This window comes from Pyrus communis, chromosome 17 (assembly GCF_963583255.1).
Source record: "Pyrus communis chromosome 17, drPyrComm1.1, whole genome shotgun sequence".
NCBI lineage: Eukaryota > Viridiplantae > Streptophyta > Magnoliopsida > Rosales > Rosaceae > Pyrus > Pyrus communis.
The window spans coordinates 20089333-20101496 of NC_084819.1; the positions used below are offsets into that span (position 1 = coordinate 20089333).

Below are 12164 nucleotides of genomic sequence, written 5' to 3' on the forward strand. Positions count from 1 at the left end.
TCTTTACTCTGGACTTGTTTTTTTTAAACTACGTAATGCCTTGTGGACGACTTTTCTGTTTTATTAGCAATAAAAAAAGAAGAGATTACAAATTTGTAATTTATGATTAATATCTGTCATGGAAAGGTAATATATATTTATATATCAACATTTCATTGCCCAAAAATAAAATCAATATTTCAATATTCTCAAGCTTGACTAGTTGATGTTGAATCCATCAATTCCGTACACATACAAGTCAATAACATACGAAAGCGTGACTCCCAAACTCAACAAAGTACTTTTCGATTGATGCTTTAAAATTTTGTTAATGTGGATTAGGACTTTATCATAGAATTATAAATTTACATTTTTTTCATACAAAAAAATATATATACATTAATCTCATGGAATTTTCAATCATCTCGACGATTGGCTAAAGAACAAGTCGAAATATTAGATTTTTATTTGGTTTTTAAGCCAAAACAATTTATGAGATTGACATAACACTTTTTAGTCATTGAAAATAAAAATCGATAAAAGTGATCCTTAAGTTTGTCTACCTTAAATTATTTTGAACATTCTGTGAAAAATATGTCAATCTTGTCGTGACGTAGAAGAGTTGGTTTGACAAAAATACTATGTTGAAAGTGGTCACCTGATTGTTCATGTGACAATTTAATGAGGATATTAGCATATTTTTTTTCGGAATGATTAAAACGATTTACAGTGGACAACCTTAGAAACCATTTTTATCGATTTTCATTGTCAATGACCAAAATAAAAAAATTATGCCAATCTCATAAACTCTTCTAGCTAGAAAACTTTTTCATTTTTAATAGAACAAAGAGCTTTGAAAATCTTAGAGGATTGGAACACTAAACAAAAAAAATATTATGGAGATTATAAAATACTAGCATCCACTATGCATTGGGGGGATTAAAATAACGTAGGGCACATATTAAGCCAAATTACCAAACACGTGCATTGGTTAACAAAACTTTAATATATTAAAATTATAATTCACAAGAATCACGACCAAAAGACTATTTAATCTTAGCAAAATTTATACGATTTAATATTTTTCTTACACAAGCCAAATTGGACATGGAGATCAACCGTAAAATTTCGAGTGTAAAATTAAATAATGTTTGATTTATTGGGATTATTTTTTGTGGTAAAAGAATGAGAAATTTTATGGTTCCCATGCATATTGGTTTATGAAAAATAGAAAATTTTCAGCATGTCAAGAGTACGATATGGTGCAACAAGTGTCATAATATAATTTGTTGAAATTTTTATTTTTCAAATTTCCAATCAATTATATAATTATATTAATATACTTTGTGTACCAAATCATATTTCCGACTAACTAAAAATCTCTCTCAAAAAAAAAATCGAATTCTTACACATTTGGGTAAAAAAGAGGGCATCTTCTAAGGGAAAAAAAATTATATTCTCCAAAAGCTAAACTCTAATTCTAGAAGATCATGTTGTTTTAAAACACAATATCAACACCCACAAAAATGGACTATTTTATATATTCACTGTGACATCCCACATCGTCCAGGGGAGTGATCCTTATACTACTCCCCTGGGCGATATGGGATGTTACAATACACTCCCCTTAGGGGCCCGACGTCCTCGTCGGCACACTATGACTAGAGTTAGGCTCTGATACCAAATTATCACATCCCGGCCCGGGCCCCCACCATATCCCGGGCTCAACTCCACCGTAGCACGATATTATCCGCTTTGCGCCCCGACCACGCCCTCACGATTTTGTTTCTGGGAACTCACACGAGAACCTCCCAGTGGGTCACCCATCATCGGAGTGCTCTCGCGCGCTACTCGCTTAGCTTCAAAGTTCCCATGAAACCCGAAGCCAGTGAGCTCCCAAAAAGCCTCGTGCTAGGTAGGGATGAGAATATATATATATATATAAAGATTACTTCCCTGAATGATGTGGGATGTCACATTCGCAGACGCCTTCTTTCCCTTTCAAATACGTAGGACCATATTTTTAGTCAAATTCACTAACAGGTATACCATACACACGAATTTTAACATACAAATATAGGTATTACCAATCACTTTACTCTTCTAGTCATTACCATCAACCTCTTCTTTATTTACTATATTAAGGAGAAAATGAAGAGTTTAAAACTATTATAATAATTTAGAAGAATTTCAAACTTAAAATGCATGTGTAGAAACTTAATATTATATCCACTAGGATATTAGTCCACGTTAAAAAAAAAAAAACTCATAATTAATTAGAGACAACATGGACGAATACTACAATAAAACGGTGTTCTTATTAAAAATCATGTGTAAAATTGTTTAGCTTATTAAGAAATTTTTGATAACTATTAAATTTTTTGCGTTTGTTTTCATTTTTTTTTTACAATTTTCAAGAGAATGAAATTCAAAAAGAAAAACCTTAACACTACTTTTTTAAGTTTTCAAAATTCAGCTTGATTTTGAAGAAAACTGAAAAACAATTACTGAGTAAGTTTTAGTTTAAATAATTTATGAAATTTAGATGATTATCAAACAAATTCTTAATTAGTTTTTTTTTTTTTTAAGTTTTACGTAATTTTATGCGTACAATCAAGCTAAGATAAATAGTAAGAAGACTCATTTAAAATAAAATTATTCAAGAACTTTCTGCCACCTCACACCTCACAGTTTAACTTTAATTTTTATACCAAGATCATAATTATGAAGAAAGAAAAATAATTATTATAACATAAAAAATTCTATTTTGAGAAAATTTCCTTAATTTCTCTTTTGCAGCAATGATGCTAATTCTGTCATTTTCCTTCTTCTAGTTATTGACACGTAAAACATGTCTCACAGTTCACAATTAAACCGCCCGCAGATTTGCTAGACTATTAACAGCCGTTAGATTCATTAATTTTAAGTTACAAAAATGGATGTATGCATGGGTAGGGGCAGTATTGTACCAATGGCTGGGGTCCACGTGAAATCTATATTAACCAAAAAACAAAAATGTCGAAATTGCATGATAGGTTTTGAGCCATGTTCCAAAATTTGGACATGTGTGATGTTTGCGGGTTAGGGCACACAAGTGGGGATCCTATGTACTTGATCATTATCGAAATCTTAACAGATTGATGATATTCTTTTTCATTTGTAAATTAGAGGTTTTAAGTTCAAATTTTGTAGATGATGAATTTAATATAAAATTAGGTTGCTCATTATGTAACTTAACCGAACTCTTCCCTCATCTTAGTGTAAAATATATCGTCTACTAAAAAAATATATCTTGAGAGTTAGCAACCAAACCAAAGACGGTTTAATTAATGTAAACAATGTTGTGCCTAAACCATTTGTGGAAGATGAAACTCAAATTGTTTCAGCCCGAAATATTTTAGATTAAGTGTAATATTGAATTCAGATGACTTGTGACATTCCGTTCCAAATTTTACGTTTTTATTTTATTTTAAAAGCGTGAATTTACGAAATTGCCCTAGAGGCAAGGACTTAGACTTCCGTTGACCATCGACTTGAGAGATGTGGGACTTATTCTTTTAGCATATCCTCGTAGTACTCATTGGTACGAACGTATAGGCGAAAGCCGTTTGCGAGTCCGGATTATAACGGTATAGTTACGGACGTTCGAAATTGGTTATTCAAGGTATAGTGTTTATTTAAATTAAATCCCCACTTTGTGGGGGAAGCCCAATCAGAAATGGAGGGAGGAAAAAAAAAAGAAAAAAAAAAAGAAAAAGAAGTGGTTCCCGTCCACCCGCACCCACCGCGGGTCCATTTTCCAAGGCTGATTCCGGCCAACTCCGGTGGATTTTTTCGATGCCACCACCACCATCTTGAAGCTCTCATTCCCCTCTACAAAATCCATCCAAGAACCACCTTGATTAATCATGGTATGGGGCGGTTTGAGGCCACGAAAGTTGACAAAAATCAATGGTGCTCCGGCCACCCTTTTCGATTTTCCGGCAAATCGGCAAAGCGATGGCCGATGCCACCACTTGGGCTTTGTAGCCCATCATCCCAGGAGCAAAACCCAACCAACCTTGACCCCGTTGGACCACCGTAGACGACGAATCGACGTCGGGAAGTTTTAGGCACCCGCCGGCTTTGTGGGAAAAATTGACCATCTTCCGTCCACTTTTGGACTTCGTGGCAGGTATGAAAGTTTCTCCACTCACTGAGATCTTCATTTCTGTGAAGTTTGAGAATTTTTGGAAATAGTTGGATTTTTCGGCGAGTCGGGGCGGCCGACCGCCACCCGCGGCGGCGCGTGCGGCGGCGCGTGGCCAATGGGCCGCCAATGCTATTTTTAGGCTATGTCAAATTTCTTGAATTCAGTTTTGTCATTTGAATGACGTAGGTTGATAGTTGGAACCTAAATTCGTTATGATACGTTACTTGATAAAAATGTGAATCGATGATCCGACCGTTGAATCGTCACCAAAATTGGATACATTATAATACGTAATATTTAAAGATCATAGGAATTTATGGATCAGGAGTCCGACTTACGGATCTTCCTGAATTGGATTTGTAAGTTAGTAAAATAAATATTCACGACCACTTGTTTTAGGCAATTGGCGGAGATCTGACCGTTGGATCGTAATGAAATTTTAATATGTTATTCTAGAAACATATTGTGGATCGTTGGGAGTTGCGGATTGGAAATCTGATATGCGGATCTTCCGGGTCAAGTTATACAGGGTTATAAACCCTACCGTCGATCAAAGATCGACGGTTGACTTGTGGTCAATGGGTCTCAAACTATTTTAGAATGTCGTTGAGGTTGTGTTTTATGTGAATTACGTATTCTTCGGATAAGAGTTATGAGATGTGATTTGATAATTGGTCACAAGGACCAATCATTCAGGACGCCTGGATGTGTGCGCTAGAGAATCATAGCGTGGACTCCAGGTGAGTGGATCTTTTCCTTTTTATCGTACATATTGTTGAGAGTTCTATCGACACTTTTAAATTTATTAGGTATATTACCTTCGTATAATTATTGTGAATGCTTGAAGTACCTATATGAACTACGAATGGCTTGATCCCTGTCTAGGGTACGTAGGCAGTCTAACGAGACGTTAGATGCAGCCATAAAATATTTGAGACAAAAGCCTTGCTTGGGAAATTGAGTAATGCGAAGGAAATTGGTAAAGGCAAGTTTTAGTTTTATGAATTAGTTTGTTAAATTAGTGTTAATTGGGTTGTCATGGATAATTATCCCTGAAAATAAGTAGTTTAGGAGTAGGGCGTTATTGATTGTACACTTCTCACTGTATTGTTTATAATTGAAAATGCTACGACATGGTTGAGTATTAAATTGCATCATGGTATATCCATATGTATATTACTTGCATATAATTATTGGGAATGTTTTCAAGTGCAAAGGTGAACTCAGGACACCCAGGTAAGTTTAGGTGAGTTTATGGTATTAGTTGAATCGATTGAGTTATAGCATGACTACAGTTATGTGTTAGGCAACTTCGATACTGTCGTACTGGTTGCCATGAGTTCCACATGTTATATTGAGATGCATTGAGAGCTCATAAACCTGCACCCCGGTGTTAGTGCTCCCGCCCATGGCCAGGGCACAGTCCTTCACGTGATGTTCACCTCCCGCACCTTACGCTCACCTTGGATTCAAGGTAGGTGCACAGTCCTGTTGTACAAACCACTTTAGGTGGTTCCGACTCGTAGGTGACCCGCAATTATTCGCCCAGTCTTCACGTGATCGTAGCACTTGAGCGTATTTATTTACACCCAGTCCTGTCGTACAGACCACTTTAGGTGGTTCCGACTCGTGTGCAGGTATACTTATTGAGCTATTGGCTAGCCATGATTGATGAGATATGGATAAGTCGTACAGGTCACTATAGGTGACTCCGACTTATATGCTAGCCATGATTGATGAGATATGGATAAGTTGTACATGTCATTTTAGATGACTTTGACTGATATATCACTTCGTATTGATTTAGTTCATTTGGCCTACTTATTAATGAATGGTGGAGTTGATGGCAAACCATGGTTTTGGTCATTTCTGAGTATGGTTTGGATATATGTATATATGTTGTAGTGTCTTATGGAAAACAATACGGGTTTTACATTTAGGGGCATTACTTTTAGAGAGATAATAACTTTGGGAAGCTTGGTTTTATTGCTTACTCACACCTTCTGTTTGGTGCCCTCCAGGTTTTAGCTGCTGAGTTTGTATCGACAAGAATCTGTGGCGAATCTTAGTATTGATGGATATTTCTGAGGGTATGATTCTTACCCACACTACTGTACCTTACTTATGCTCTGACATCGCGTGTGAAATGGGTTCGCTCCCACTCGTAGTGCACTCTGGTACTTAGACACTTTTATATTCAAATTTATTCACTTTTTATACACTATCACATTTTATGGCTTCGTCACCTTCCAGGTGTCGGCCAGCACAGCTCGATTCAAGGTCCAAGTGGACTTTCTGAGTCGGGGTGTGTCATGACCTGTATAAATTTGAATCCAAAATCGTTTTATACAAAACTAGGATGGATTTTATGCCCAAAAATGATATCAAAACATTTATCAAAGTCTTTTTTTTTTTTTTGGTTGAAAAACAGGGCTAAAAGCAAGCCCAAATAAACCTACTCAATAATAAATATAGACCAAGACATCTCAAGTCAATCATTACGAATAAAACTAACTGAGCAAGAAAGAGGAGTATCAAAATAAAAATGACCTAAATCTAAACCAAGACTATAGTTCGCTAAATTGTCCGTCACAAAATTCTTTTCTCTATAGACATTTATCAAAGTCTTGCAAATAGGCTATATAGTGTGCCATAAAAAGTGCTTATTTCAACGGCCGAAGGTTAGTTAAGTTGGTAAGGATTGTTCTCTTTGCTAGATCAAGATTTAGGTTTGAGTCCTACAGCCGGCACTTCGTCTTGGTGGACAATCTGTAAAAACAAGAAAAGGGACTACGTAAGTCCTCAAAAGATTTGTGGTAGTGCCCTAGCTCTGGGATATAGTAGCCTCCTCTCCCTCTAAACTTTTAGCAAACAAAGAAAGTGTTTATTTCATGAAAATTGTCATGATCATTAAATTTTAATGTGAAGTATGTCACACACAAGTGTTTCTCTAGTAAGCATAATTCATGTGCATTCGAAAAAGAATACGAAAGTTATTTTCAAGATTATGAGTGCCCTTAAGGTTGATGCTTTAATTATATATATTTACAAATCCCACAATGTCGAAAACCACATTAATAGAGGCAGAAGACGATGAAACGAAAAAAGAAAAAAGAAAAAGAAAAAGGAGGACGGCATGTCAAGTATTTTTGGAAGGAGGGGTTTTGGGAAATTGGGTTAGGTAAGTTCCTAAAAAAAACAGCAATCTTTTTCTTTAGGTATTTGATTTCGAATGCATATTATTAAAACTATGGTAGTAACCATTGGCGGAACTACATTAAGACGGTGGAATGTAGTCCACGGAGTTTGGGGAAAGAGACCAATATAGGACTGTAGCTCATGGAGTTTGGGGAAATAGACCAATACAGGACTGTAGCTCATAGAGTTTGGGGAAAGAGACCAATATAAGTAAGAATATGTTAAGGATAAGTAAATTGCACAAAAGTCCAATTCTTTCATAAGAATAATTAAATGGTTGACAGGTCAAAAATGACATGAAATAACCAGTCCGACCTCCACAATTGTATATCTCTCCTTGCACAAAATAGTTGCACTATGAATGGTAATGTGGTTTTTTAGATGCAATTTTGCATGATTTAATAGGAACAACGAATTAAGTTGTTTATATGATTAAGTTGGTATATATGATTTTATTTAAATTTAAATTTTCTTGATGACTATACTTACTCAATAGAAAAAATTGATTATCTAAACTATCAATGAAACCCTCTTTGTTAACTAAAAGATGGTGAAAATACATTTTTGTCTTCTATCACAACAAAAAAAGTTAAGGACAATAATGTAATTTCACAAAATAAAATTTTGTTGTTTTCTTTTAAACATCACCTACAGGTGATTTTACCATCTATAATTAAAAAAAGGAAAAAAAAAAGAAAAGAAGCAAACATCTCTCCCTCCCTCCTCATCTCACCTTCTTTCTCACTCTCTTCCTCCGTCCTTCAATTTTAAAAGCAAAAGTGAGAAATTTCACACACTTTATGTGTGCCCGTATACGTTTTAAGGTAAGACCACCCACTAAAAAAAATTTTTGTTCCACCCTTGCTAGTAAGACACTAGTTTATTTTTCTTTTGAGAAGTCTTTCCACTTCCTCTTTAGTCGGCTTGGGTGATGTACCGAAAATCTTTTTTTTAGTCATTATTTCTCTCAAACAATTTAGAATTGGAAAATATTTCCTTTTAAATTTGGAAAATCACCTAGTATGCCAATTTGTCATTGTTTTGGTTGAAAGTAGAAATTTTTATCCACTATGTAATTCAGAGAATCACCAAATCAGTTGAATATAAAAAGAGTTTTTTACCACAGTGGTGGAAATGTGTTGTGCCCTTATATGATGGCGTGTGTTCGAACCCCGTTGGTGGCTAATCTAACATTTAACTTACTAGGGCTATCATTTCACTCTATAAAAAAAAAAAAAAAAAGGAGTTTAGATTGACACTATACGAGGGTCAAAGTAATATTTCTTACTATTTTATTACCTTTTATTATTTCATGTTTATTCAATTTATATATCCAATGGTAGTTGAAGAAAGAAAAACACTAACTTGACAATGACCATGATTGTAGAAGACTCGAGGATGAATGTAAATGTACACAAGTCAATCGTAACCATGGATCTACATTGTTGGAGCGAGGTGTTGTTCATGATAGTGCTATTAATCATAACTATTTTCGGTCGTTCATTTACAAAGAATGATCCGTTTTTTTTAGAGAAAGTGCTACTAATTAACCATAATTATAAATCATTTTCATTGCGATGGATAAATACGACCGAAGATGGAGCACATGCGAGTGCTCTCCTTCCAAGCAAGTCCTTTTGGAGTGCTGGAACTTGCTTCATCCTTTATAACAGAAATTGAAGTAGGTTTGGATCGTTCATGCAATTTTCTTTGTTGTTGTTCTAAAGTTCTAGTTTTGAGCAATTTTCCAAATTATTATTACTTTTAGCTTTTTGTTACGAAGCCAGTCTATATCATGTTGGTATTACTAGAAAAGCGCTTTGCAAGATGTAAAATGACTATTCTGAAAATGAAATTAGTCTAGTTTTTCAAACACATCTGCATTTATGTTTAAATTTTTGAGAGAGTACTATTATGCTCATCCATTATCTTATTTTTTTACTCACTTTATATGGATTTATTATGATTATTTTAGTTATAAGATGGATGAAAAAATAGAGCAGGTGAGCGAGCATAACAATACTCTTTCGAAAAAAAATGGAAGGATGCAGACAAGCCTATTCTTGAAGAAGGCTCAAAACTTGAAGTTTGAACAACATGGTTAAAATGTATGAAAAGTCGAACAAACGTAGTCATATTTTCTTGGCCCAAATTAGGAGTTGGACAAATACGGATCCAGAAATCAGCAACTCCATCAATCAACTGGAGAACTTGTATGCTAAATCTCCAAGAAAAAAATAGTGAACTTGTATTTTTTTAAATTAAGATAATAAATTAGAAACGCCTTGGCATAATTTGGGTAATTTGAGGAAACCAATATTATTCAACACAGATATGGGTTCAACTTAGCAAAGAACTTGTGGTTTTAAGTAGTTAAAATCATTCTTCACCGTCGCTTGTATAAGGACTCGAGTTCATGAGGTTTGAGGGGCAAAGGATGGCAGATAAGAAACGTTACAATGTACGTGATTTGTTTGAAAATGCCTTTTAGTTTTAAGTAGTTGAAAGCATTCTTCACTATCGCTTGAATAAGGACTCTAGTTCCTAAGGTTTGAGGGTAAAGAAGGGTACATAGATAAGAAATATGTAGCCGCTAAAGTTACAACGTACGTGGTTTCCTTGAAAAAAGATATATACGTAATTTTCTATGAAATTTGTATGAATAATTGTATATATTTTTGGTTTACATGTAATTAAACACTTTAATTAATGGCATAGTTTCAAAATCCAAGTGTTTATTGGTCATAAAAGCATTTTTTATGAAGTATTTTTTCGACGAAACACTAACGTAATAAATATCTCCACACTGTTTCAAGAAAAACACTTGAAACATAAAATGTGATTTTCGAAAGAAGCACTTTTAACTTTTCTTGCCCCAACATTATTACAAACGTTTTTACCAATCTAAAAACACTTTTAATAATCTTAAAAAACTTAGAGTCGAAAAAAAAAAAAAAAAACCCGCTTTCAGAAATAAGAATCAGTGAATCACGAGAGTTGCTTGCTTGCCATCTACTTATAGCATCAAACCACGTAATTGGGGAATATGCGTTGCGTAGTCTTGCTAAAACGCGTTATTGAGTTGAAAAAGTAAGGAACATTATTTACAAGCCACCATAGCTCCAACTAACCCAAAACTTCTAAAATAATGGCTCATCAACCACAGAAACCCCCTAATATTAGGAGCAAACCACATCTTCTATATATATACACACAAATTAACACCCAAAAAACAAATCTCTGAAAAGAGCTGAAATTCTTTGATTGATCAATGAAAACGAGTAGCAGTTCCAGTACCGTTGTTATTTATGCCCTGAACAACTTGACCGTCACCAGATTCGTGGAAGACACGACGACGTTTGAGAAATGCAGTAAGGAATGCTTCGGAAAACTTGACGTGGACGGCCGGGGAGGGCTATCGAGGGAGAAGCTACGTGCGGGGTTTGGCAAACTTTTGCCGGGCATCGGGTACGTGTCGCAGCCGAAAGACGAAATCAACGTCCTGCATGATGCAATATTTGAGAGATTTGATGCGGATAAAAATGGTGTGATCGATGGTCAAGAGTTTCAGACTTTGTTGGCGGAGACGATGCTCGCGGTGGCGAGAGGGATTGGGGGTTCGCCGGTTCTGGTGGCGCTTGAACATGGCAGCCTCCTCATGAGGGCTGCTGAACATGAAAAGGCAAGAGTATACAAATAGCTAGGATCAAATAATTTTCATGATCTTTGTATTTTATGGTATTTTTGTATACATATAGCGACAAAGATAGTAAATGAATGATGCTTGGAATAATATATTCATAGGCAAAAAGATGTGATGAACCTGAAAATTTTGGAATACTTGTTTAATTTTCAGGTGTTATATATGGAGAATTTTTGCATTTTTGCATTTTTACTTTGGGTTGTATGGATTTGTTAAGATTTTGCTTTTGTTTATATAGTACAAAAATTGCCATTTTGTCCGCAATTTACAAGGTAAAATATATAACATTTTTTTAAGCGGATAAATTCACAAGTTGCATTGTGTAAGATGTAGGGAGATTGCAATATCTATCCGTAATGAGAAATGGAGAGATACAATATTGCACCCGTGATACACAAGTTCTTTTCCTCTCGGGTAGACTAGTTTTGGCAAAGCAATCTAGTTTACAGAATACTCATTTTTATTTGTTGTTTTTCACTACGAAATAGTCAAAATATTTAGCAGAACTATAAGCTTTGTTTTAGGTCATTATTTACAAAAGGGGCATATGGCACATGGATTATCTTAATTTCTCCTTCTGGTCTTTAGGTGTGGGCATCGTGCTATGTCAATCATCCACCTAAGACACATAAAAAGGATTTCTCTCTTTAGGTTCATCAAATTGAACCTGTTATTGTGTCTTGGACGGACATGTGACATAACATGATTTCTCACATCCAGAGCTTTCTAGTTTCTCCTCGTTTCGATGATCAACTGGGTAATTTAGTTAACTAAAATGTTATCGCTATACCAGATCTTGGAAAACAGGGACCAAATCCATGCAACCCAAAAAGAAGAAGAAGAAGAATGATCGTTGGATGGGAGATCGGGATTGTGCTGGGAATGTGCCAAACAGCATGCAACCCAAGAGAGACCCTTTGTCTTTAAAATCTGCCTCAAACACTGCACCACCCTACTAGGTTAGGCGCCACACTAAACGCTAGGGCAGAGAAACTTGTTTCGTCCTCATTGGCCAAATATTAACATGCTCATCGGCATTCAAAACGATTAGTTGTTGAAATCATGACAAAATATGAAAATATCATGCTTTTG

At 35.2% G+C, this 12164-nt stretch overlaps 1 protein-coding gene across 1 annotated transcript; it reads left to right on the forward strand.

Annotated features, from left to right (window-relative positions):
- Nucleotides 1-10640: 10640 nt before the first annotated feature.
- Nucleotides 10641-11069, forward strand: LOC137722196 (uncharacterized). The gene has a single exon (XM_068461159.1). The coding sequence runs from the start codon at nt 10641-10643 to the stop codon at nt 11067-11069; it is 429 nt and encodes a 142-aa protein (XP_068317260.1).
- Nucleotides 11070-12164: the final 1095 nt, after the last annotated feature.